Source organism: Capricornis sumatraensis, chromosome 22, assembly GCF_032405125.1.
Source record: "Capricornis sumatraensis isolate serow.1 chromosome 22, serow.2, whole genome shotgun sequence".
NCBI lineage: Eukaryota > Metazoa > Chordata > Mammalia > Artiodactyla > Bovidae > Capricornis > Capricornis sumatraensis.
The window spans coordinates 20,669,619-20,694,073 of record NC_091090.1 but is presented as its reverse complement, the minus strand read 5'-3'; the positions used below and the strand labels follow the sequence as shown (position 1 = coordinate 20,694,073).

General features: G+C 53.7%; 1 protein-coding gene across 1 annotated transcript; it reads left to right on the top strand.

The window, feature by feature from the left end:
* The first annotated feature begins 295 nt into the window (after positions 1-295).
* C22H6orf132 (chromosome 22 C6orf132 homolog) lies at positions 296-22,462 on the top strand. Its single transcript, XM_068994145.1, has 5 exons — positions 296-395; positions 550-656; positions 15,984-16,059; positions 18,313-21,613; positions 22,345-22,462. The coding sequence occupies exons 1-5, from the start codon at positions 296-298 to the stop codon at positions 22,460-22,462; spliced, it is 3,702 nt and encodes a 1,233-aa protein (XP_068850246.1).
* The last annotated feature ends 1,993 nt before the right edge of the window (positions 22,463-24,455 follow it).

Genomic DNA, 24,455 nt, shown 5'->3' with positions numbered 1-24,455 from the left:
AGATCCCACATGCTGCAACTAAGACCCGGCACAGCCAAATAAATAATAAACAAACAAATAAAAGAGATCTCAGGTTAGCAGAGTCCAGAAGGTGGGTGCTAAGCCACTGGGTGGCCTCATCTGCTCTTCTAGTTTCAGATTAGAAATTCAAACACTCGAGAGAAAACAACTTGTTTTCTTCCCTCTTCTCAGAGATAAGCGTTAGCTGAGGCCTTGGCCAAGCTCTCAGTGCCCCCAAAGGAGGGTCTTGTGGGAGTGGAGGCTCAGATCCTGCAGTGGGTGGATCAGGAGACAGATGGCAGCTGGGGGCCGAAAGCCCCAGGAGACCCCGAGAAACCACCCCTGGAGTCCCTCGCAGTGCTGTTTCCGGTGGCCCCATCAGCGCACGTCCACCTGTAGGATCTTGTCACGAAGAGGCGCCTGGCAGAGCCAAGCAGGGGCCACCAAGGGGCTTGGTTTTCCTTACTGGGAACTGCAGAGCAGACTAAACTCAGTCGTCCCCCATGCTCTTGATCCCCAGTCATGGTCTCCCCGTCTTGTCTCCTCTAGATGGGATCTATTATGGAGACAACCGGTTTGACACTGTGAGTGAGTCGGGAACCGCCACGCTAAAAGCTCGGCCCAGAGTCCGGCCCCTGCTCACCTTTCTTCCGCTGGTGAGTACGTTCTGCCCTGACGTCAGAGGGTCTGCTCTGGGCGGGCCACCTGGGCTGCCACAGAGAAGGTGGCCCCACCTGCCCTGGTCCGAGTGGTCATCAGCCTCACCCTCTGTCCATCCTCTTCCTTCCTGATGCCAACTGAGGGCGGCAACTGGGAGGAGGCATGGCTCACGACAGGAAGGCTGAGATTAGGGGTGTCAGCTCCTTTGAGTCGAAACCTAAGGAGGGGTTATGGGGAACATGGGTGCAGAAGCAATGCAGCGGTGGGTACCTCCAGCTCAATGGGATTCCTATTCCACACTCACCAGGGGCTGCCTGCTTCATGCCAGGCCTTGCATAGAATCCTGGGATTCAGAAATGATTGACCCAGGATTGCTCAAGGAACCTGCTGCCCGGTATAGGGGATGAATCAGTAAAGAGACTGTTAATACGTAGACCAGAGCAGGAGCAGCCTACCTAGCCACAGGGGCTGGTCAAGGAAGGCTTCCTGGAAGAGGTGACACCTGATTGTCTCAAAGGTCAAATAGCAGTGACCCTTGGGAGAAGAGTGTGTGGACTACTTTATTTGTGGGTCTGAAACTGCCAGAAACCAAACACTCCCTTCTGGAGCCTGTGATTGGGCTTTTGTTCTCTGACAAGGGAAAGAGACTCAAAACAACCTCTCTGTGACTGGTTCTATCTACTGTGACGAGAGCTCTGGCTTTTCCAAGACAGCCTAGGCCTGTGCCGTCCAATAGAAACACAATGCAAGCCTCAGGTATAACTATCATTTCTAGTAGCAACATGAATAAGAAATAGATAAAATTAGTCCAGAGATGATCATTTCAACATTTAACCAACGTAGAAAGTACAGCTGAGATGTTTTACACTCTTTCCTTCACACTAAGTCGTTAAAGTCTAGTGTGTCGCACTTCGAGCACACATCCTGCTTCTGAGCAGTGGCATTTCAAGGGCTCAAGAGCCACTTGTGGTCAGTGGCTACCATATACACCAGCCCAGATTTAGACCTAAACAGTCAGCCTCATAAATTCTAGGTTCATTACCGTCTGTGAGACCTGGGTCCCGGTTGGGACAATACTGTCACTGGGGCCACAGCATCTCACACCTCCATGAGGCTCTGTTCTGCTTCAACTCACAAGGCACCAAATCGTGATCTGAGTTTTCAGGGGCCCGTTAGACCTCACAGCACCCGACACCTTGGTCCCCGCACTCACAAATTCTGCCCAGCACTGCCTGGCACAACCACCTCCCTCACACCATCGTCAATTTTTTTCTGGTTGTTCAACCTCGCCACAGACCTGAGATTCTAGATGGGAGAGACTGAGTCTTACATTCTCCTTGCTGTGTCCCCAAGGCCTGTATGTGGAGGCCTGAGCATACAGATCATTGGGCATACGGCTTTAATTTATTTTCTGCTTACAAAACCAATTCATGGACATCACAGACAAATACAGAAAGTACACCACCACCAGTGAAAAGGTATAAAGCAAATGAGTCCACTCCTCACTGTTTCCAGAGATGCATAAAACTGTTTCCAGGGTTACCGCACCCATATATGCAGATGAAACAGTTTTTTGATTGTCACTAGAGGTGAATTTGATTCTCTCCCTTCATCTACTGCATACTCAGAATTACAGCGGTGGGCACCCAGGACTGGCACACCGTGCCCATTGTGGTTGATAAAATATTGAAATAAATGGCTGTTGCCCCTTGAATGGCTGTTGCTCTCTTAGCTCCTCTTTTAGGTCTGAACCAGCAAGTAAAGTGTTAATGAGGCATCACTGAGTTTTTTCTGATTGGTCAGCATCCTGCATCCATGCCTTTACCCACCCACTCACTTTGGACCATTTGATTAACAGCACAGGTCCATCCTTTCTGCCCTCCCCCTTCTGGTTTGAGTCCTCTGGTTTGGATCTGATCTGGGCCAACCAGGGCCTGACTGGGAGCGCTGCACAGGGTTAGGGGCTGCTGGCTGGTACTGGCTTGGGAACAGTCCATCAGGGCAAGCCTCAGACCCAGTCCCAGGAGATGGGGGCTTCTCCCCAGCAAACTCACACCCCCTCATTGGTGAGGATGAGGGAATGAACACGCCATGAATCCACAACTGAAAGGGACCTCGTGGGGTCCACACCAGCCTCCCTAGACACTGGCAGGAACTGAACCTGGAAAGGGAAGGCCATTCCGTACCTTCAGTGCCAACTGTGCAGCTGGCACGGTGCTAGCCAACAGCAGGGCCATGAGATCGTGACTGACTTGTGGGGGGCCCTTCCTGTGTGTCAGGCACCATCCCAAGTGTTAGCATGTGTTAACTGAACTGATAGAGAAACTGAAGCTCAGGATGAGGAAGTAACTTGCTCAAGGACAGGCAGCTCATAAGTGGCAGAGCTGGGGTTTGTAGCCAGGCTCCAGGGTCCAAGTTTATTGGGCCATTCTACCTGCCCTTCCACCCTTGACCTTTTCCTTCTTCCCTCCCAACATCAGCCTGCAGAACCACCTGCATCTCCCGTGTCTGCCTCTCTGAACTGCCTGGCCTTTTGGGGATCACACACCCCTCTGAGACCATGCTGAGGCTGTGGGCCACATCCACATGATCTTGCTTACAATTCCAGCCAGGGCTCTCAGGCCCCAGAAGCCCACCTCTGATGCACCTGGAGATTAGGAGCCCTGAGCCTGACCGCTTGTGTCCCAGGGACGTGTTTTGCTCCTGACTCAGGTCCTAAGATACAAAGCAGCCCCAGCATCTGGGTTACGGGGAACCCAACTCCTCTGCCTTAGGCTCTGGACTGGGGCCTCTGCTTTCCTCTCGCCGGGGCAGAAGGCCCGGAGAATGAGAGGCAGGAGGACAGAGCTGCAGGTTTACTCGCAGACGTGCACGTGCACACCCTGCCCCCGGCCCCCCCCCACAAGCCAGGTTGAGTGGGGAGCTGGGCTGTGACACCGCCTCACAGCTGGGCCTCGCCCCTCCCTGTCTTGCCTTCCCACACTCAAGGGGCACCTCCCAAGCCTGACCCTGGGGCAGGGGAGGGGCCAGGCTTCAGTGCCCATGACAGGCCCATGCTCTTCCTTGAGTGCCATCCAGGCCGGGCTGTCTTCTGAGCACACAGTCGCTCTCACGACCCCTCATGAGCTCCTGTGGGACGGTGTGAGAGGGGAGGGCAAGACGAGGAGGGGATGGGCACAGCTGGGGCTTCTGCTTCCTTCCGAGACCTTCCTTGCTTATTGAGGTGAAAGTGCAAAGGATGGGGAAATATTTTGGCCTACTCCATACTTTCCCAGGCAGCTGGCCACCAAAGGCCAGTTACGGGAAGGACCCTGGGATCACTCGGTGACTGGGACGGGCTCTGGATTGATCCTCGGGGGACCAGTCCCAGCTCTGCCTCTGGGCCACATCCCTTCCTCTCCAGGGGCCTCTGGCTCCTCACCCATCAGTGGGGTTACGTGGGATGGTCTGCTAGGGTCCCCTCAGCTGTGACTTTCTGTGTCCAAATAACTCACTAACAGAGGGGCAGGAGGTGGGGTCAGCTCTCTGGAGGCCCCCAGAGATGCCAGACCCTCTGAAAAGGAAGCCCTTTAGCCACCAGGGCTTCCCCCACCCCACCCTGTCCCAACTTCCTGCTCTGAGAGCTCCAAGGAGCTGGATTAGCATGGCAAACTTCAAAACTGAAGGTGGGGGTGGGCGCAGACCTTGGTGAGCATCGGAATAAGAAAACTGAAGCCCAGGGAGGGGGGATGCATGCAACTCCCTCAGCTCCATGGAGGCAGAGACAGACCCCAAGTCCAGGTCTTCTCCTCCCAATTCCCATCTACACCACCATGGATGGGCCTGGGCTGAGTCTGGGAACGGTCCTTTCTCCCCACTTCCTTCTCCCTTCAAGGGGACGCTTGGCCCAGAACTCAAGCCAGAGCCTGCCCCTAGCTTCTCAGAGCTGAGACGGTAGGATGGCTGGTGGTGGGAAGGGCAAACTTGTCTCTGGGGCTGCCTCTGGCCCTACCCCAGTCTGAACCCAACCATCTCCAGGGCAGTGCATGTGAGGAATTAAAAAAGAAACGCCAGTGAGGCAAATATGGGGAAACTGGCCAGACAGGTCCCCCGGGGTGCCTTGGGCGGTGAGAGCTCCCTGGGTCACCCCACCCTCTGAGTCAGGCAGGGCTGGCAGGGCCTGGGGAGATGTCAGGCTGGGCTCCGGGCAGGAAGCCTGACTGTTTTGGGGCCCACCCTCTACTCCTCAGCAGAGATGCAGCCCAAGTCAGCCAGATTTCTCCTTTCCACTCTTCCTCTCCATCCGCCGGCTCCGGGAGCTGTCTCGGAAGCCAAGGCCCACGCTCCCTTTGGGGTTGGTGCTCCTTTGGGTGAGCTGGGAAGGGCAGTCAGTCATGATTGGCTTTTGAGTGATTCTCTTGGCTGACATTAGCTGGCACGGCTCTTGGGTAGGGAGCTCCGGGTGTTCCTGTGGGAGTGGGTGTTGGGAGCCTGCAGCCAGTGAACAGATGGAATACCCCTCTGTTCCCCGCAGAAGCCACCCACCTGGCTCTTCTTCCACAGGGAGGGCCTCAGCCTGAACCCCCAAAGCCCAACACACACCCTCATCCTAACCACATATGGCCGCCCCTTGGCCACCCGATGGGGCTTCCCAGGTAGTGCTAGTGGTAAAGAACTCGCTTGCCAACGCAGGAGACTTAAGAGACATGGGTTCTATATCCCTGGGTCGGGAAGATCCCCTGCAGGAAGAAATAGCCACCCACTCTAGTATTCTCGCCTGGAAAATCCTATGGACAAAAGAGCCTGGCAGGCTACAGTCCACAGGGTTGTAGAGTCGGACACAACTGAAGTGACCTAGCACACACACTTGGCCACCCTGTGGGTTCAGGGATGTGTGCCCCCCACTCAGGCTGCCTTCAGAAGGACTGATTGGGAAAGAAGCTCTAGAAAGTGAAAGTGTTATTTGCTTTAGTTGTGTCCAACTCCTTCTGACCCCGTGGACTGCAGCCGGCCAGGCTCCTCTGTCCATGGGGATTCTCTAGGCAAGAATACTGCAGTAAGTTGCCATTTTCTTCTGCAGGGGATCTTCCCAACCCAGGGACTGAAACTGGATCTCCTGCACTGCAGTTCTTTACCACTGAGTCACCAAAAGAGGCCTAAGGGCCGTTTGAATGGAGGATTCTAGGGACCTTGGTGTCTGGAGCAAGGTCAGGAAGGGGGCAGGGTGGGCTCTTAGGGCTTGTCTCCTTGACCCCATGGACTCCTTGCCCTGCAGGGCAACAGAGCACAGCCCTCTACAGATGAGAGTCCAGGGCCGGGCCCTAGAGCTCAAGTCTAAGAGAGATCCTGGGGTGGCGTGGGTCCAGAGTAAGACAGCATTATTGGTGGAATTCTCTGTTCCCCAGGAAGGAGGCATGAGCTTCAGCAGAGAGCAGGGGCTGGGGCAAGGAAGTCCTGGAGCTCTTTTTATGTTAAAAAAAATTTTTTTTTCCTAAGGTTATTATTTTTTTTAACATGGACCATTTTTAAAAAAAGTCTTTATTGAATTTGTTACAGTATTGTTTCTGTTCTATTTTGGGGTTATGACAAGGCATGTGGGGTCTTAGCTCCCTGACTGAGGATCAAACCCACACCCCCTGCACTGGAAGGCGAAGTCTTGACCACTGGACCCCAGGAAAGTCCTGGAGCTCTTGATTTTAAATGCTCACTGGTTCCCAACTTCAGAGAAGCTGCTGTGTGGGTGAAACATTGCCGACCCTCACACTGCCCCCAAAAGCCGGGAAATAACTAGCAGGGCTTCACCCAGCTGGGGACGTTGGGTGCCGGGAGGGGTTTCCTTGTGGCCCTCACTCCAGGGGCCCATCCCTCTGTTCCCCAGCCTACAGCAGCGTTCCCAACCATTCCCGGCTCTGACTGTGACTCAGGGTCACCTCCCTCACCGCCTGAGCTCTGCACCCCACCCTGAGGTGCCCCACCAGGCTCCTGGAGGAATCTGAGGAAGTTTGCATTCCACAGCGTGTCACTAAGGCTCTGAGCTGGCTCATACTCAAGGTCAACTGTGTGTAGCCCGTTGGCCCAACCCTTGTGACCCACCCTCGGGGTTGGCCTGCGTTCTGAGGAACCCCAGGTATGAGGATGTGTGTCCTGGCCCAGAGAGGGCAAGGGGACTGGGCTGGGCCCATTGGTGGGGTGAGGCTGTCCCCCAGATCCTTGGTGGTGCAGCAGGGGGCTAGTGGTGGGCTCTGACTCCCTATGACTTTAAGGGGGAGACAACCTCAGTCCTCAAATAGTGAATGCTTTCCTCCCCTCTTCTTTTCTGCTTTCTTTCCTCCTTCTCTTTAACTCTGAAATATTTGTGGTCCAAAGGGCAGTAGGGGATTCCCGGTGACCTGGCCCTGACTTCGGGGAAGTACCCATCTATCTCTTCGGGCCCAACCAGACAGACACATCCCAGGAGCCCCTCCCGGAGCAGAGTATCCATGGATTCGGGCCACTGCTCACCCACTGAGCCTTGTTAGGACCTGAGGTGTGGGGACTCAGAGAGATGCCCCTTCCTTGAGTGCTTCTCTGCAGGATCTCTTTAGGTGTGGGGAGGCCTCCGATGTCACGGCAAACCCACGGAGGCAGGATCAACCCCATCTTACAGATGAGAAAACTGAACCTCAAAAGGCAAGAAGGGGGCACACTTCCTGACCACTGAGTGTGTGATTCTATCTTTGAGATGATGGAGTTAAATTAAGATTGCCAGTGTGGTCTACCTGCCTACAAAATCCATGCTTTTCTTCATTTTTTAAGTATTCATTTATTTGGCTGCACTGGGTCTTAGGGACAGCACACAGAATCTTCACTGCATCACACAGGATCTTGTGTGGCAACACCGGGACTCTCTAGTCATGGTTTGCAGGCTTAGTTGCTATGCAGCATGGGGGATCTTAGTTCCCTGACCAGGGATCAAACCCACATCCCTCGAATTGCACGGTGGGTTTTGACCCACTGGAGCACCAGGGAAGTAAGTCCCCATACTCTTCTTGATTACAAGAACTTAAAAAAAACCCAAAACTACGTATTGTGTGTGTGTGTATTTTTCAATTGTGAAGGAAACAGAAGTTCATTGTTAAGAACTGAAAATAGAGACAAGTATAAGGAAGGAAATATATATAAATATCCTCAGAATGGCGCTTCCGTCCCTAGGCTCCTTGCCAGCTAATCATTGCCGGGTGACTTTTCAGTATACGAGGCTGTGATGGGGCTGCTTGATTGAGCTGGGGAGCTGGAGCTTGCACCCCTGTGAAGTGGGCAAGGTGACGGGGATCTTAGCTTCTGGGTGTTGTCCGGGTGTGGGTTCGGGAAGGGCTGAGGCCCAGCTTCAGGGGGAATGCCCCACCTGGACTCTGCCCCAGGCGTTGAGCAAGGGCTGCTGTTGTGGAGTGGGGGTGGCCTGGCTGAGGACGGAGGCGCCAGGGGGCTGCCCCAGCAGAGGAGCTCAGATGCTCATTTGCATGTTCTTGGTCATTTCCCTTGCCCACCAGGTGGCCACACCCCATCCCTCGATGTGGGGCCGCTGTCCTTCAAGGGCCAGACAGGTCTCCCTCCTGAGTCTACTTGAGGGGCACGCCAGTCCCTGCAGGCAGCCCCCTGGGGCGTGGGGTCTGTGATTTTCCCAGGGCAAGCGTGCTGAGGGTGGGGCAGCCCTCGGCTGACTGCTGCGGTCACAGGCCCACGTCGGAGCCAGCGGTGACCTCAGGCCCAGTCCTGCCCGCTTGGCCTCGCCCTGTAACTCCTGGAAAAGCAGCTTCACAGACTCCTCCCACCCCCTCCTCCCCTTTCCTCCTCCCCTGCCCCTACGTGTTCCGCCACCCTCCTCCCCCCAAGAACTCTCCCGAGACAAGGGCAGAGGTCTGTCCCAACACCTGGTTGTGGAAGAGGGTGGCCTCCGGTGTTCAGGCCGCTGCCCACATGGCACAGGTGAGCCAAGCACAGACAGGACACCTTATGGGCCGAGACTCACAGAACGCCAGGTTGGAGATGATCCTGAAGAGCTTCACAGGAGAGGGCGGGAAGGAGGCCCTTTGTTCCCAGTTAATTGGTGGTGGGTCTGGCGCCAGAACACAGACTTCACACCTCCCTGTCCTATGTTCTTTCCACCTCTCATTCATTCATCCAGGAGTTTCTTCACTCATCCAACTCTCACTGAATTGCCCCATCTGTGCCAGGTGGGCCAAAAAGAATCAGCCGTCCCCCTACCCACAGACAGACTGGGCTGGGCCAGCAGAGACCATGGCCACCTGCAGCAGGCTTCGTTTATGCTGGAGGAAAAGTGTGAGTGTGAATAGTGGCAAAGAGGGCAGGCTCCGAGTTCCAGTATCGACTGCTGCTTATTAGCTGTACGACCTTGGGTGATGTGCTTAGCCTCTCTGTGCCTCAGTTTCATCTTCTATACAATAAAAACAACAACCTATTTCTTAGGGTTACTATGATGATTAACTAGGTTGCTACATGAGAAGTACTCAGAACAGTGCCTAGCACATAGTAGGCACCTAATAAATGTCAGGTATCAGAATGCACACACAGGGTGAGGAACACACTGAGAAGAGAAATGAACTTGGGCTGAGGTTGCCAAGGAGGGCTTCATGGAGGAGGGGTATTTAATCTAGGGTTTAAAGGCTAGGTAGGAGTTTGCTGGACAAAGAAGGGCATCTAAGAATAAGAGCCAAAGGTAAAGGAGATAATTAATAAGGATCTACTGTACAGCTCAGGGAACTCTTCTCAATACTCTGTAATGACCCACGTGGGAATAGAATTTTAAAAAGAGTGGATATAGGTATATGCATAACTGATAGATGTTACTGTACAGCAGAAACGAACACATCTTAAATCTACTATAATAATTAAAAAAAAGAGCAAAGCAAGATTTGGGAGGTCTGAGAGTATGTGGGAGTGAATCTCAAGCAGCTGCAGTGATTCTGCACGGTGAGGGAGGGAAGCAGAGCCAAATCACCTAGGGGCTTTTTCAAGCTATAGATTCACCCCCAGAACCTCGAAATACTCCCTCCAAGGAGTGGTCTCTCTGCCATACTGAAGATCCCTGCTGCAGGGAGCCCATTTGCTCTTGAGTGAGGCAGGTCTCCAGGGACACTGGTGGAAAAACACGAGAACCACTAATGGAGCGCAGAGTGTGTGGAGTGAGTGGGAGAAGGTGGCGGGAGTTGCAGACAGGACAGCTTAGGAAAAGTCTAGAACGCCATGCGAAGGCGTTTGGGTGTCATCCTCCAGACCGACAGAAGGATGCTGAACAGGGAAGGGACCTGCTCTGGGATGCACTTTATTTCTTTCTTTATTTTTTAAAAAATATTTATTTATTTTGGTTGCTCTGGGTCTTAGTTGTGCCTGCCGGGCTTCTCTCTAGTTGAGACATGGGGGCTCAGCAGTTGTGGCCCACGGGCTGGGTTGCTCCGAATCAGGTGGGATCTTAGTTCCCCAGCCAGGGATTGAATCTGTGTCCCCTGCATTGGGAGGCAGAGTCTTAACCACTGGACCACCAGGGAATTCCCTGAGATGCATTTTAGAAAGAACATCCTGGCATCAGGCTTAAAGAATGGGGTGAGGCAGAAGCCAGGGAGATGATAGCAGTAGTCTGTCTGTCTGGGTAACAGTGAGGACTGAAGGAGGGCCAAGCTTTCGGGGTAGCAGGAAGGGAGGGACACAGGATATGCCTGGCAGAGCCAGGTGAAAAGCTGGGGGTATGGGTGACGGGTAGATGCCTGGAAAGACAGTGATTTGCTCATCTGTAAAGGGGAGGTGTAATAACACTGATCACATCTCATGTTGTGAAAAGTAAATGAGTTAAGAGATGGAAGACAGAGCACGTGGTACAGAGTAAGTGCTAAGTAGCAGCTGTTATGGTTGTGGTTAAGGTCGGGAATATTAGAAACGAGAGAAAGAAGTGAGATGCTGATGTCTGTCCAGTGGATGGGTAAGCTCTAAGTCTCCCTCAAGACTTTCTCTCTTGACATTCTTGTTCTTTTGTTTGTGGGAGTGTGTGCCAAGTCGCTTCAGTCGTGTCCGACTCTTTGTGACCCTATGGACTGTAGCCCATCAGGTTCTTCTGTCCCTGAGGTTCTTCAGGCGAGAATACTGGAGTGGTTGCTGTGCCCTCCTCCAGGGGATCTTCCTGACCCAGGGACTGCACTCTCCTGTCTTAAGTCTCTTGCACTGGCAGGCAGGTTTTTTGCCACTAGCGCCCCCTGGGAAGTCCTTGGTCTTTTGTTTGCTATGTTTTAACTTTTTAAATTGTGAAGATACATTACATGCAATCTACCGTTTTAACCATTTTAAAATGGACCATTCAAGGGTATTAAGTAACTCTCTCCTTTTAACCAACCCCAACGTGCAGAGCGGTTGCAGGGATAGTACAAAGGACTCCCTAGAGCCGCCACCTAGATTCACCGCATTGTGTCCCATTTGCTTTATTTGCCCTCTCTCTCATTATTTACACGTTGTTTCTGCCCAAATGTTAGAGTAATTTGAGACATCGGATCCCTTTATTCCTAACTACTTTAAATCAACTATAATGCAATTAGTAAAAAACCAAAACCTTCCCTCTTCAAAAAAAAAGAAAAAACTTACATACTATGTGTGTGCTATGTAAGCACAGAGACATTCTCTGTGCAACTAGCAAATTCAGGAATTTCATATAGATACGATACTATTACTTCATATACCTTTTACATTCAATCATCGCTGATTGTCCATTAAGACCCTTTTACGGCACACCCTTCCCCCATCGCAGGATCACACATCGAATTGAGATGTTACCTCCAGGCCCTCTTCCAAAGGAGGCTTCACCTCAGTCCTCTGAGGCTAAGGGAGGCAGGTGAGGAAGTTCACTCCCCGTGGAGATGGATGCTGTTCACACCTGTGCATTTGCACACTGAACTCTGTCACCACCCAAGCCAGGGCACTGGATGCCAGCTCCCTGGGTCCCCGTGTTGAGAGGGGTGTGACGTACCTTCCAGGTCTGTTTTACTAGCACTTGCATTAAAATGAGTTTGCATTTGCCTTCCCCAGTCCACACTGGTGGAAGGGACAGCTAGCCCAAGCAGGTGGGAGGGGAAGAAGCAGGGCCAGCTGGGGCTTGGGGCTGCATTCAGTTCAGTATTGGGGGCTCCTAAGATCATGGCATCTGGTCCCATCACTTCATTGGAAATAGATGGGGAAACAGTGGAAACAGTGTCAAACTTTATTTTGGGGGACTCCAAAATCACTGCAGATGGTGATTGCAGCCATGAAATTAAAAGATGCTTACTCCTTGGAAGGAAAGTTATGACCAACCAAGATAGCATATTAAAAAACAGAGACATTACTTTGCCAACAAAGGTCCGTCTAGTCAAAGCTATGGTTTTGCCAGTGGTCACATATGGATGTGAGAGTTGGACTGTGAAGAAAACTGAGCACTGAAGAATTGATGCTTTTGAACTGTGGTGCTGGAGAAGACTCTTGAGAGTCCCTTGGACTGCAAGGAGATCCAGCCAGTCCATCCTAAAGGAGATCAGTCATGGGTGTTCATTAGAAGGACTGATGCTAAAGCTGAAACTCCAATACTTTGGCTACCTCATGAGAAGAGTTGACTCATTGGAAAAGACTCTGATGCTGGGAGGGACTGGGGGCAAGAGGAGAAGGGGACAACAGAGGATGAGATGGCTGGATGGCTTCACCGACTTGATGGACACGGGTTTGGGTGAACTCCGGGAGTTGGTGATGGACAGGGAGGCCTGGCATGCTGCGATTCATGGGGTCGCAGAGTTGGACACGACTAAGCGACGGAACTGAACTGAACTGAAGGAGTGAGGCTGGACTTTGGGACCTACCGCAAGGGTAACAGAGTACCGCAGCACCTCAAGCACTATGGGGATGTGATAGGCGTGTTCTGGACTCGTGTGTGTGTGTGTGTGTGTGTGTGTGTGTGTGTGTGTGTGTTCGTTCCAAGGCCGCTCAGGAGACAGATTTCCATCCATCCTGTGGTCTTTGGGATCTAATGCGTTTTCAGAGTTCAGATCAAAGGTGGGGTGGACAGTATTACCTCCAGCCCATAAAGTCCGTCCGTGTTCCTCATTCACACATAATTATAGGGTGACCCAGAAGGTGCTTCTAGGATTCCAGGCAGCTTGCTTTGACTGTTCACAATATTCTCACTTTTGTGGGGAGAAGAGTTAGAACACAGATTCCTGGGCTAGGAGCATTATCTCCTGTGGTCATCGTGATGGCCCCACAGAGCAGGAAATCTCTCCATGTTATGCATGAAGAAAATGAGTCTCTGATTTGTAGAAAAGGGAAGTTAGGAGGCCTAGGTTTGCACCCTGTCTCTTAAGGGGTTTGAGATAACATAGTGCTGGCATATAGTAGGTGCATAAATGATAGATTAACATCATAGTTGCTACGGCTTATCCAAGGTCACACTCCTGGCAACGTCACACATGCACAGGCAAAATCAGAGCACGACTGGAATCTGAGAACTCTTGATGATAAGTCCCTAGGTCTTTCTACTTTCCAGTTATGGCAAAAGAGTAATGAGAGCTCAACCTGGGCTTTTAAAGGCCTGGCCTCCATCTCATCAAAATCAGAGCATACATACTCCATGAGGGTTATTAGACAGTCAGTCATGGGTACACCACAAAGAGGTGGACAGGACTTAGCGACTGAACAGCTAGACAGCCTTGTGTACTGCCTCTCATGCAGTATGTACCGCATTTCAGAATGCAGGATTGAGAGAGGTTGAGAACAAGTATGTGGCCATTTGACTCAAACAGAGGCAGAAAAAAAGTAGATGATGGAGCAAGGCCATTCCAGTTCTTCAGAATTCTTTAAGAATAAAATGAGTTGTTTGCTGCCCTCATATAACCAGAGAGTAATTCTGAGACTGCCCTTGGTACCCCGAGGTCTTGTGGATGTTTGTGAAACATCTGCCTTGAATCCCCCTTCTTATATATTGAACCATTAAGTCTAGAGAGTTGGCACCATCAGCCCATCAGTGAGTAATAGCTTGGCTTACTATGTGTCCATGTTTGGGGGATTCATATAAGACATGTCCCTGGGCTCCAAGGAGCAACCAGATCTCATTGGAGGAACTGGGGGAATATCTAGGGCGCCAACAGGAGTCCTCCCTTGTGGGACTTGGCTGTGGGTTGCTCTGAACAGCAGTCGGTCAGTATGGCCTGGAGCAGACAAGGATGGCTCCGTAGGAATAACAAGAGCTAACGTTTATTGGGTTTTCACTGCATGCCAGGAGCTAAGCGCTTTTTGTGTATTGCATCACTTAATCCTCACAACTTCCCTAGAATAGGTAAATTCTATTTTTTCTTTTCTGACCGTGCCGTGTGGCATGTGAGAACATAGTTCCCCAACCAGAGATCAAACCTGTGCCCGCTGCCACTGGGAGTGTGGAGTCTTAACCACTGGACTGCCAGGGAAGTCCCAGTAAATTCTATTTTTAAATCAGTTTCGTAGTCAAGGAAACTGAGGCACAGAGAACGTAAGTCATTGGCTGAGTCATATAACCAGTGGGAAGCAGAGCTAGAATTCAAATTCAAGCAGTCTGGCTCCAGAACTTTCTCATTCCCTCTACTGTCTTTCTAGAGGGGCTCTGTGAATCCTTTTAGGATTAGAGACTTGGACTATAGGGAAGCAAAATACTCAGGGGTGGGAGCTCCACAGACCTGGGCTTAGCACCACTGGTCGTGAGAGTGTAAACAACTTAGCAAACTACTAAACCTCTGCGTTCTCCGGCTCATGGGGACAACTTCTTCATCGCAGGGTAGTGTGATGGTGAGCATGTGTTTACAGCACAGAGCAAGGGGTGTTACTGTTAGAAATGGAGGGTGGGAAGAGGGGCACAGCCTGACCAACACCCAGTATCAGGGATGAACATGAACCAGAGGGGTGGGTTGGAAGGATCCTAGAGAGGGAGCTGGTTCAGTTAGATTATCGGATTGGCTGTAACAGGTGAATGGAAATTAACACTAGCCTGAAGGATACTGCCAGGGTGTTGAGGACTTTGAAAGCTACCATAAAACGCCCCACAGCTCCTCCAAAGGACAGGTGTGTGGACATTGTTGACATATGGAAATGTGTGTTTGGAGGGAAAGAAAATAGAATGCAAAATAGTATGTACAGACCAACAGCTGTGTAAACGCATTATGGTCTGAAAGCCTAGAGATCAGAAATCCACAGCGTTGTCAGTACTCCAGGTCACCACTCTTTTCTTATTTACTTTTCTGTGACTACCTAATGAAAACTAAGCGTGAACGGGAGGCCAGGCCAAGGGGGGTTGGCTTTTGATCTTGTGGACATCCCTGGGGAGTCATGCACAGTTTTGTTTTATTTTGTTTTTTTGATCTGTTTCAATTGAGATACAGTTCATATACAGTTGACTCTCATTATTTGCAGATTCAGTATCTGTAATTCGCTTACTCGCTAAAATTTATTTGTAACCCCCCAAATCAGTATTCAAGACACTTTGGCTCAAGCGGAGCAGTGAAAAGTTTGTCACCTGCTGCACAGGGAACCAGCTGAGGTCGAACAAGGCATTTTGCTTCCTTGTTTCAGCCCTTGTACTGTAAATAAGCCTCCTTTTCTGTTTAGTGCCATACTTTTCATATTTCTTTACTTTTTGTTGGTGATTTTGCTATTTAAAAATAGCCCTCAAGGACTTCCCTGGCAGTCCAATGGTTAAGACTCTGTCTCCAATGCAGAGGGGCATGGGTTTGATCCCTGGTTGGGCAACTAAGATCCCACATGTTGCATGGAATGGCTAGAAAAACATTTTTAATTTTAAAAATTAAATGAAACATCCCCTAAGCACAGGGCTGATGTGCTGTCTAACATCCCTACGTGCAAGGAAGCTACGAGGTGCCTTACAGAGAAAATACGTGTGTTAGGTAAGCTTCAAAGGCGTGAGTTATGGAACTGCTGTGAGTTCAATATCAGCGAGTTAACAACAGACATTAAATAAGGTGTCTTTAAAGAGAAACACGCATAAAGACAAAGTTGTGTATTGATCAGCTGATGAAAGTGACTTGACCAAGATTTACAGGATCCTTACCCTGTGTTTCCCTCAGGGCATGGATCCAGTTTTTACTAATTCACTGTTTGCAGCAATTTCACAGACCCTAACTACCACGAATAACAAGACTTGACTATATCATAAAATTCACCCTTTTAACTGAGCCCATATTTCAGTATATTCACAAGGTTAACCCTGTGGATTTTCCAGCAATTAAAACGGCCTCACGGAGCAGCAAGTTAAGAACTGTCTTTCCCTGTCCCCTGATGGTTCTGCTCTCTTTCAGGATGCCCAGGAGAACCATGGACTGGCTGTACCCACGCCCTGTGTGCCAGACAGCTTTGCAGACAAACAAGGGACAGGTAAGAGGACCTCATGCTTGAGACTTGCCCATCTTTCTTTTTTTCCTCCTTAAGCCCAAGCATCTGGACCTCCCTCCCCAGCTGGTGAGAAAGCTGGAGTCCCCAGGCCTCTTGGCTGCTAGCTGCTGTGGGTGGGAGATGAGGAGAGCCAGGGCTAAGGCCCAGGGGAGGAAGGATGGTTAGGGACGTGGCCAGAGCAGGAACAAGGGCAGCGTGAGTGATAGAAAGAACCCTGGAGTCAGGCAGCGCTGGCTTTGAGTCCCAGCTCCCCCGCATATTAGCCTCGCTCCCTGGGGCAAGTCACTTAACCCCTTGCCCTCTGTATCTCTGGGCAAGACAATTCCAGTTCTGGAGGCGCAAACAAAGTACTGGATAGGATGTGAGTCACTTCTTGTCATATCCCTGCTCAAAACCCGCCAGGAAGGGTTCTTGCCAGGATGGCCAGAATCTGGCCCCACCTAGCTTAATCTGCTGGCTTTATCGTCTCATCCCACTCTCCTTGCCGCTCCTTCAATATCCAGGCTCGTTTCCACCCTCGGGCCTTTGCACTTTCTGCTGTCCAGTCTGTTCTTCCCTTGCACATGTGCACAGCTCACTCTCTCTCTCTCATTCCGTCTTTGCTCCAATGTCACCTTCTCAGCCAGGTCTTCCCGGACCTCGCTATTCACATTGCACCCCCAGCACCCATCCTGGGTTTCCCCTCTGTATCACTCTTCACCTCGATGTGGTGGAAATTTACTGATATATTCATTGTCTATCTCATTGTCCCGTTAAAACACAAGCTGCAAGAGGGCCGATATTCTGATTATTTTTTGATTTGTCTTTTCTGCTGTGTCCCAGCTCTTAACACTTGGGTGCTCAATGGATGTTGTCTGGTCTTTATTTTGAAGTCAGGAAACTGGGAGGAGCCCTTCAGAGCTGCACATTCCTGGGTTTGTTTCACTCTTGTGCCAGAAATTGAGAGGTGGGGGAGGCAAAGGATATGTGCCCCTCAGAGAGGAGTAACCAGGGCATCCTGGTGGTCTGCAGACACTAGGGAGGGGGCAGGGACTGGGGCTGGGGGCTGGGGATTTGAGCCTCTGGGGCTAGGGTGGGGGACTCAGTATCTCTCTAGTGCCTGAGTCATCCAAGTCAATTCATTTCTACACACCCCATCCATCCGGCAGTCCAGAGTCCCTTCCAGTTCTCTGCGAGGTTCTCTGGGTTCTTGGTAGATTCAGGATCTTTAGAAAGCAAGAATTGCTCATGCAGATTTCTTCCTCCCAAACTTTCACCCAAACTTCCTCACTGAGGTGACACTGAGGTGTCCAGGCCCCTACTTCCATCTATGACTTCCTACCTTTCCCAGCTTCCTGTCTTATGCAGAATGAAAAGTTAAGCACAGGTGGTAGTAGTCAAAGTGATTACCATTCTCTGGACCTAGCACTTGATACGGAGAAGGCAATGGCACCCCACTCCAGTACTCTTGCCTGGAAAATCCCATGGATGGAGGAGCCTGGTAGGCTGCAGTCCATGGGGTCGTGAAGAGTCAGACACGACTGAGCGACTTCACTTTCACTTTTCACTTTCCTGCACTGGAGAAGGAAATGGCAACCCACTCCAGTGTTGGAGAATCCCAGGGATGGGGGAGCCTGGCGGGCTGCCGTCTATGGAGTTGCACAGAGTTGGACACGACTGAAGCGACTTAGCAGTAGCAGCAGCAAGCAGCACCTGATAAGCTCTTTCCATGCTTTTACAAAAATTCTCTTAATCCTCACAACAGCTTTATGAGGCAATTGCTGACGTTATTCCCATTTTACAGATAATGAAACTGAGGCTCAGCAAGTTTAATCAGTGGGTCCAAGGTCACACATTTAGTAAGTGGAGAGCCTGGATTTGAACCCTGGCGTTTCCGGCTTTGTACCAGCTGAGGCACCTGTAAGAAACACCCGGTGCACTCCAAGGGGCTAACTGAAGAGAGTCTAGTAAAGGAATTATATATAGGACTGTGAGCAGGGCAGAGAAGCATGGAGCCTGAGCCTCGGAAGCCAATGGAGAAAATTCAGCACAGGCTCCAGAGGCTGTGCCAGGGACAGGCAGGGGCAGGGGTCCCTCCCTGGAAAGCAGAGGGTCCCTCCCAGGAGAGGTCAGGAGCCTGGAGACATGGCTGCTCCTCGCTTGGTGTTCAAGAAACTGGCCAGCTGCTCTCTCAGGAGGTCAGCAAGCCCATGGTGCCTGCTCACCCTCCTCACCTCTGCCTCTCCCTCCTTTCAGGCACCAGCACGCTCGTCAATGGCAACCTCCGACTATACAGCTCTGTGGGGGACCTAAGGCCTGGGCATTATGGCCAGGACTTACTCATCCCCCCACCTCCCCCAGGCCCAGCGCCGGCGCCACCCCTAGGTGCTCTGCAGCCTCCAGAGTTCTCTCCGCCACCTCCACCCTCCACAGCTCCCCCGCCTCCTCCCCTGCTGGAATCACTGCCCCCACCCCCACCCAGCACAGCCCCAGCTCTGCCCCCAGGAATGGGGCCCCTTCCCCACCCACCCACCGTTTCCTCACCATCCACACCCACGCCTCCTGACTTCATTCCTCCCGCACCACCCCAGGCCGTTCAAGCCCCACCTCTACCCCTCTTGCCAGCCCCGACACCCCCAGCCCCAGAGTCTCCTCATACCGTGGGGACACGCCTCTTCCCCACTGGGGGTGTCACCAAGTGGAAATCAGAAGTGGTGCTGAATGGCAGGCAGCCAGAGGTCCCCAGAACCAGCCCCCCCAGGAGCCCTGCTGAGCCCAAGGGGGCCCTACCGGGTCTGGAGTCCCACCTCACCTTCCCCCGGTCATTCAAGGTGCCTCCCCCAACCCCAGTCAGGACTTCGTCCATCTCTATTCCAGAAGCACAAGGGACTCCTCCTGAGGACGAAGAGAACAGCAAGAAGGGCCCCGGTCGACCCTCACTGCCTCCTAGCTTCCATATCCGCTCCGCGTGCCAGGCCTACCCCGACAGGGCTGCTGAGCTAGCGCTCCCTGAGGAGCCCAGCACTGTGGCACTGGCCGGCCCAAGGCCAGGCCAGCCTCAGGTCCAGAGCAGTGAACAAGCTGAGACGCCACCTCCAGCCCCTCCCCTACCCCCTCCTGCACCCCCACTCCCTCCACCAGCACCCCCACTGCCCCCAGCCGCCCCTCCTCTGCCATCTGCTGAGAAGGCAGCCCCTCCACCTGCTGGCTTGATGAAAAGAACCAAGTTTAGCTTTCCTGCTCCCAAACCCAAACCTGACCCCCCTAGCCCGGAGGAGACAGCCTCTTCGGAGCCCATGGACTGGCGGGACCCCAGCCAGATGGCAAAGCTCCGGGACCAGCTGTCAGCCTATCTTTGCAGCTCCAGGAGAGAGGACCGGCTTGCCAGTCACAGACCAGGTCCAACAGCAGCCTCTCAGGAAAGAGAGGACCACAAGCGTCCCAGCCTGCCAGCAAAAGAGGCGCCCCCGAGTCTGCTACAGAAGGAGGCTCCCCCAAGCCTGCCAGAGAAGGAGGCCCCCTCAAGTGTTCCTGAGGAGAGTCCTTGCAGCCGGCCAAAGAAGGCTGCCACCAGCCTGATTCTCCCTCCTGTGGACTACCTCCCCCAAGACGCGCCAACTCCTAGCGTCTGGGAGATCCGGAAGAAGCTGGAGGCCCAGCTTTCCTCATCAGCTGAGAAGGAGGCCAGGCCCAGCAGAGGGTCTCTGCCTCCCAAATCTCAGCCAGAAGGGGGAAGAATCTTTGAAAACAGAGATGATAACAGCAGATTCCCCAAGCCTGTGGCCAAGAATCTGCCACCTCTATCCACCACCCCTCTGCCAAACACACCACTCCAGTCCAAGGTCACACCTGGACCAGCCACCCCACCCAAGGCCACGCCCGGACCAGCCTCACCACCCAAGGCCACGCCCGGACCAGCCACACCACCCAAGGCCCCACCCGGACCAGCCTCACCACCCAAGGCCACGCCCGGACCAGCCACACCACCCAAGGCCACGCCCGGACCAGCCACACCACCCAAGGCCACTCCTGGACCAGCCACACCACCCAAGGCCACGCCTGGACCAGCCACAACACCCAATGCCACGCCTGGACCAGCCACAACACCCAATGCCATGCCTGGACCAGCCACACCACCCAAAGCCACGTCTGGACCAGCCACACCACCCAAGGCCACACCTCTACCCATCACATCTTCCCAACTGATAGCAGAAAAGAACCTGGCCCCTGCTGGGCAGTGGGAGAAGCCAGAACATGAAGAACTTGCAGTGCCCTCCAAGCCAGAGGTAGAGGGGCACTCCTCAGAGACCAGTAAGCCTGCTACACAGGGAGCCCTCTCATCTCCAGCCTTCCCCCCAAAGATATCACCTGGGCGAGAAGAGGTGCCATGTTTCTACAAGCCCCACTGCAGCCAGAACAGCTCCAGCAGAGAGGTGGCTGTGGTGATACCCACTCTGTCCAGAGGAGAGGCTGCAGGGTCAGGCAAGCCTGTGGAGGTGAAGGAGCCCCAGGAGCTGCCACCCAAACCCCCAGCCTCATCCCAGGCTGCTGACGAACTCCTCAGGCACCCGGTGACGGGGGAGGTGGTGGAGCGGGGTTCCCCGATGGCCCTGCTCCTTGCGGCCAAGCAGAGGGCCCAGAAGGGGAGGCCCAGGGGGTCCCCCCTGGGCCGGCCCTCCCTGCCAGGGAGTCTCCAAGGCCCCAGCCAGCCCGAGGCAGGCTCTGATACCATCTTGTACAACGAGGGCCAGCCCAACTCCTTCACTGTGGTCCCCAAGGTGTCCAAGGAGACTGAGAAGGTCCCCCAGCTAACCTCGCCAGGACAACCCAAAGGACTCTGTCAGTGGGAACTCCAGCCCCGCAGGCACCCGAAGGACACAGAGTCCGGTCGCGGGCCCAGCTCGACAAAGGTGAAGCCCCAGGCCTCCGCGGCCTGGGAGAGACCAGCGCCCTCCAGCCTCCTCCAGGGCCGCCTGCTGCCCAAGTCTTTCTCTTCCCCTCCTTCTCCTTCCCACAAGCCGGAGGAAGACAAGGAGGAGGAGTTCAACTTTGAGGTCATCCCGCCGCCGCCAGAATTCAGCAATGATCCCGAGCCCCCGGCCGCCCCCTTGCAGTATCTGGGGCGCCGGGGTTCCCCTCCCCGGAACAATTTCTCAGACTTGGGGCAGCCCGCGAATGCGGGCCCAGCTCGCGGCTTCTCTCACTTCTCCGCGGATCCAGGTCCGGCCCGGGGCCTGGACCGCTTCTCCGGCGGAGGCGGGGGCCGCTCGCTCATCAAGAAGCGCCTGTACGTCGGGGAGCCCCACCGCAACCCAGAGCCGCCCCGCGGCGGCACCGGCCGCAGCCTGAGCTTCCCCAACTGCTTCGGGCCGCAGCCCGGGGGCCCCTTCGCAGCGCCCAGCGGCCCGGAGATGCGGCGCGTCAACTCGGCGGGCCGCGGGCCCCCCGGCGGCCTGCACTCGCGGAAGATGTCCCTGGAGGGCGCCGCTCGCGGAGAGGCCAAGTACAAAGCTCGCGGCGGCGGCGGCGACTATGGCTGCGCCCCGGCTACCGGCAGGTGAGCGGCAGGCTGGGAAAGCAGGGGAGAGGGGAGCTGGGCTGGGAAGGCAGGGAGAGGGGAGCAGGTAGGGGAGAGGGGGCTTGGCAGGGAAGGCAGGGGAGAGGGGGGCTGGGCAGGGAAGGCAAGGGAGAGGGGGGCTGGGCAGGGAAGGCAGGGGAGAGGGGGGCTGGGCAGGGAAGGCAAGGGAGAGGGGGGCTGGGCAGGGAAGGCAGGGGAGAGGGGGGCTGGGCTGGGAAGGCAGGGGAGAGGGAGGCTCACCCCCAGACCACCCGGAGCTGGCCAGGCTGCAGCCATCAGCCTGGACATTTGGTTTTCTCCCTCCTGGCTCTCAGGGCAGAGAGAAGGGGCAGGGAGGCCTGCTTTCCTAACACCCACTGTCTCCTTTGTCTTCTCGCTCCTGTCTCCCTCTTCCTAGAGTTCCCGTGTGGGGTGGGGGAGAGCTGAGCGGTCCTTGAGTGCTGAGATTTCCCATCACCGAGATGCATCCAGAGCCAGGCTAGGAGGGAAGGGTTCTGAGAAGGAGGGTATTGCACGTGTACTCTGGCGACAGGGCCTGGACAAGAGGGAACCCTGGGGCTGATAAGTCAATACTGGGCTTCCACTGGGGAGGATAAGCCCTGGGCTTGAGGGGCAGCTCCATCCTTCCTCTGATGGCCCTGGGGAGATTCCCGGGTTGATGGTTAACCAGCTGCAGATACTAACCTCATCTCTCTCCTGCTTCCCGCCAGGTCTCCCCACAACAACATGCACTACGGAAGCTCCATCAACACATTCACTGTGAGGCCTGGGACCCGCCATCCCATCTCCTACGCCTACTCAGGGGCCCATTGGAAGGCCCCCTCCTGAGCTCAGAGTTTTCTCAGCTCTCCTCCAAGGGGTCGGATCCAGGCGCTTGTTTTGGTGGGGTTGGGAGGGATGCAACTGGTGTTAGGTAGCCTCACCCAGACACAGAAGAGTCTTTGTTTCCCAAAGACAGATGGACAACGAGTGAAGCCTTGGCCCCAGGAAGATCAGGATTGGACTTCTGTTTCCCAAAGCCTTGGTGTGGCTGTGGACTGTCTGCAGAGGAGGGTGGGAGGGAGGAGAAGGGAGAAGAGAAGGAACCTTTAAGGACCCGGAACCTGAGTTTTCACTATCTGGGACTATTTGCCTTAGCAGGGCTTACTGAAAGCAGTTTTCCAAGCAGCCCTGCCGAGCAGGTTCTAAAAGCAAGGGCAGTGGCACTGGCTCCGAATGGGAACCTGATGGGAACCCATCAGGATGGCTGTGGTTGCTGGAAGGCTCTCATGAGGGGCTGGGGACCAGCCCTGTCTGGGTAGGGGTGCAGGGTGCTACAGGTTGATCTCAGCTTCCACCAGTTGCCAATCCAGAGGCGATACCTGGGGTTGCTGGTATGAAAGCCACAGTGAGGTGGGACCAGGAATATGTAGGCAGAAGTGGGGAAGATACCAGAACAAAGTGCTTTGCACTGACCATGAGTAGGGATGGGGGAATTGGTGGTTCATTTCTCCCTGGCCTTGAGCTACAGAAGGGCCTAGAGAGGGGAGACTTGGCAAGGTTGGGATGGAAGGCAGGGTGGAGGCTTGCTTTTCTACTCAGACCCAGGCAGCCATGATTTGGGGGGTTGGGCCCAAGGAGCCAGAAAGCCTGGGGCTTGACACCAAAGGCCTTGAGTGGTGGTCAGGTCCTGTATGGGATTTGGAGGGGCATCATCCCAACCACCCCTCCCAACCCCAGTACTACAGGTCCCCAATATTATTGAGGCCTTGGGATATGTAACCAAGATGCCAGAAGGCCTTGGAGAGTAGGAGGCGACAGAGATGGTAATAGAGGTCTGAGAAGAGTTTGCTACGAGTAGGGACCGTGATTTGGAAAGTCAAGAGTGCAGGACCAGGCCCGTTCAGAGCAGGGAAACCTGATCAGTAGGGTGACCATTTGTTCTTTGGTGGGAAGTTTGGGTTTAGGCCTGTTTTCCAGCTTATTAGAACCCCTTCCACTTTCAAAAAAGTCCTGGTGTAGATGGTGTCTGGCCATCAGACATGTCAGGGACCACTACTCCTTGGCCCATCTTGTCTTCAGGTCTTGGTGGGTTGAACTCCTGGGGCCAGGCCAAGGCAGGCTACCTGGGTGAGGGAATAGGGCAGGGGGTGCCTGCCTCAGAGGAACAGGCTGGTGGGGGCACCCGGGAAGCAGTTCCCTTTGGGGGCATGATGCTAGACCTCTGTGATGTGTGCTAACCGCTCACAGTACCAGGGTGGGGGGTAGCAGATGACCACTTCAGGGAAAGAGTGCTGGGGTGGGCAGGTGCTCTGATGGGGCAGGATCTGGTTGCCTGTGTCTAAAAAGCCAACCACACCTCAGTGCCAGCAGTGGCTCCATATATATGTATGTATTTCCCCCTGTACAATGTTTTATACAAGATTTCACTAATTTATCTGCTATGTTATGGCTTGAGGGGTGGGATGTGGATTCCCAGCTGTATCTTGACCTGGGGTTGGCAGGGAAGGACTGATTCTTTCTTGGCATGGAAATAAACAGGCCAGTCTGGATGGCCTCCAGCCCTGTGGCTGCAGATTGATGACTGAGACGTACTGGGCTGTGACGAGAGGTTGGGGGAACTCAGCTGGGGAAGGCCGAGTACAGGGTGGTGGCTGTACCGGGGCCGTTATGCTGAGCCCAACTCTTTCTTCTGACCCCTAGGTTTTCTCATTCTCCAAGTCCTTTCAAGGGGAGGGAGTAGAGCTGAAGTCTGGTGTTAACAGACTGTGCCCCAAAGCAAGTCTCTGAGTCTCTGAACCTCAGTTTCTTCTGTATAATGGATGTGATAACCTACCTCATG